Source organism: Nanorana parkeri, unplaced genomic scaffold, assembly GCF_000935625.1.
Source record: "Nanorana parkeri isolate BGI_ZX_2015 unplaced genomic scaffold, ASM93562v1 scaffold685, whole genome shotgun sequence".
Classification (NCBI taxonomy): Eukaryota; Metazoa; Chordata; class Amphibia; order Anura; family Dicroglossidae; genus Nanorana; species Nanorana parkeri.
Window position 1 is genome coordinate 825709 of NW_017306953.1, and position 3008 is coordinate 828716.

At 46.4% G+C, this 3008-nt stretch overlaps 1 protein-coding gene across 1 annotated transcript in view; it reads left to right on the forward strand.

Annotated features, from left to right (window-relative positions):
- Positions 1-2645, forward strand: part of SYNE3 (spectrin repeat containing nuclear envelope family member 3) — a 48799-nt gene extending 46154 nt beyond the window's left edge. Inside the window, exons 26-27 of the mRNA XM_018563679.1 lie at positions 1083-1121; positions 2418-2645. Coding sequence (XP_018419181.1) covers positions 1083-1121; positions 2418-2612 — 234 coding nt within the window. The 3' untranslated portion in view covers positions 2613-2645. The remainder of the gene's footprint in view (positions 1-1082; positions 1122-2417) is intronic.
- Positions 2646-3008: the final 363 nt, after the last annotated feature.

Below are 3008 nucleotides of genomic sequence, written 5' to 3' on the forward strand. Positions count from 1 at the left end.
CTGGCTCTGCCCGGACAGGGGGCAACAGGCACACCCCCCACTTGACCCAGTGAGATGCCGTCTGAGGCAACCTCCTCCGGCCGCCTTATTATAGGGAAGGCCCCGATCGTCACACCTATATAACAAGGCAGCAGAGGGAGCAACAATGGCATACAATGTGTAGTAAGTGCTGCGACCAGATTCCTTAAATCGGATCACTGAAAGATGATTTCTGATTGGATACTATTTGTCATGCGCCCGACTACAGAGAGGTGCGGTGGATCTCAGCTGCGGTTGTAACCCGTTAGCTGTTGTACTGCGGTTATCAGGCTATAATCCCAGGCGGCTCTCTCAATCACAAACGGAGAGTTTGGGATTTAGACATCATATAGCATAGAGTAAATAAAAGCATAAAGTGGAGTTAGTTGAGGAATATTAATTCATATTCCTAATATTAGAACTTATATGGGATGGCAAGGAGGGAGCGTGAACTCATAAGGCAGTCTTTAAGGTTAGAGAACAAATTCAGCAGCGGCAATCCTACTATACACTGTTAGTTACTGAGCATAGGCATAATATGGAGATGATATGGAAAGGCTCCACTAGGTGGCAGTGTAGAGACTCCACAGAGTAAAACAGCAAAGCTATTACAGATTACTTGCGGTTGTGGGGATTGAACCCCTTGGCTTTCATGATCCTTAGAACTCCTGGGATTGCTGTCCGTGGTTGGTGGAAAGAGGTCCGGGTATGGTCTGGTTCCTGGAGGTGTGCAGTGGCTCCTGGGGTGTTGGGGCATGAACCCAATAGAGGAATGCCGTCCATGGGTTCATAGGCCTCTTAAATGCTGGTGGAACGCATAACCGTACGCTCCCAGGGAGGGGAGGCGCCCTGTTACGTCCACGGCCGCAGCGTTCCAGCGTGGAAAGCAGACGGCTCGTGGAGCGGATCCTGGGACCATTACACAATTGGATACTGCGCTCTATGAGTGAAACCCTAAGTTGTAATATCCTGTTTGCAAGAACTGAGTTTTAAAAATTGCTCTCTTCTATACTGACCATGTCTGAAAGGTGTAAGCACTGACCTGTTTTTTTTTTTCTTTTCAGGGCCGAAACCTGACCCACGAGCCCAGGGACGTCACCAAGGTACCGTGTTCTGTCCTCGTCAGTTGTAGAAGCTTCAAGCTACATGTTTTATCAATCTATAAATATAGATATATAGTATTCCTCATCTATAAGTGCCTGCCCCATTTCCTATAAAGTATTCCCTCCTGACCTGCTATTATGCCACACCCTCTGTTGTGGGGAGCCACGCCCACAGCCACAGTGGAGAATAAACACCGCACTTTCGGTCAATGTTTTGGGTAGGGCTTTACAAGCTAGATGTTAATCAGGAAGCCCCTCCTGCGACCATGTACACCAGGATGTTCATCAGGAAGCCCCGCCTACCACCATGTACACCACTGGGACACTTTTTGGGACCATTCCCCTTCCTCTGCCTTCCTTCCTGACTCCAGTCACCACAGTCACCACAGTCCTGGTGGTCATCATCATCACACTGAGAACGGGTAGGGAAGTCGGGCCTGGCATGATACAATGGTCGTGACCAGTGGCGTGCATAGGCATAGGCGGGGGTTCCATATGGACATCTCATGAGCAGGAGGTTATGGAGAGGCCATTATATCATGCCGGGCCCGACTTCCCTACCCGTTCTGAGTGTGATGATGATGGCCACCAGCACTGGACACAGGAGTCAGAGACCCCTGTCCATATGCTTGCTGTACAAGGTTTTAAATAGTGCAAATTGTGGCGTTTTTATTTCTTCATATCAGAAGATTCTACACTATTGGGTGTCATTTATTTAATATATTTAATTCATCAAAAATGTGCAGACCTATTCCTCCTGCAAAACTGCATGAGCATTCGTCCTGTGCAAATGGGGGCAAAATCGAACATTATCAGTATCTTATTTTTATTTCCATCACCCCCCTCCCCCACCACGTCAAATTTATTATCAGGAAAATACCACCTTACGGCCACTAGAGGGAGCTGAGGACATATTAGTATTTCATTCCTCTGCTCATTGGCTCCATCTAGTGGAGCTGAGGAGAATATTACATTTGATGGTGCAAGAGGAGCAGAGGAAAAAAGTGTTTCCTATGCCTCTCAGCACCATCTAGTGGTCATAATGAGGTATTTTCCTGATATTACCTTCGACTTGGAAAGAAAAGATATTAATAAGGTTCGTTTTTTCCTCCAGTCACACAGAACGAACGTGCAGAAAGTTTTTCAGGGCCAAAGGTTCTATACGTACACCCCCGTGCTGCTGCGCTCTGCTTCTGTTTGCATCTTTCTATCAGCAGAGTTATTTTTTTTTTTTTATATTTGCTTATATCAGGTTAAAGCAATTAATCATTTTTTTTTTTTTGCTGTATCTTGCAGAAATCAGGAGGAATCTGCTCATTCCTGCACCGTGTCTGCTGTGCTGCGCTACCGCTACAGCTCCTCCTTCTGCTCCTCCTCCTCTTGGCCTTCCTGCTCCCTCTAGTGCACGAGAGCCAGAACTGCGCCCTGGCCAACAACTTTGCTCACTCCTTCAACCTGATGCTCAAGTACGACGGCCCCCCGCCCACTTAAAGACCTCCCTCCTCTTCCCCCGACCTTCCAGAATAAACTGTTCTTTCCTTTTTTTTTTAAATCTCCACATTATGGCAGCTGTTCTTCCATCTTGTATATATTCACTGATTAACCCCTTCACTGCCCGGGGGGCGTGGGGGAAGGGGGGGTTTCTCCGCAATGACTGCAAGGTTTTATTTCAACCTGTATATAGCTGTAACGTGTATAAATAATGGGCAATGCTTTGTTTTATATTTTATATGTTGTAATGATATTTATACTTTTTACACTAGGCACATATATACGTTTTATATGCGTTGTATCTTGTTTGTATCCTCCGGCTTTGACAATCGCACCGAATCGCGGCAAACGATTTCAGATGTGTAGTATTAAAGAAGGACGCTGACCTCGTTTTAA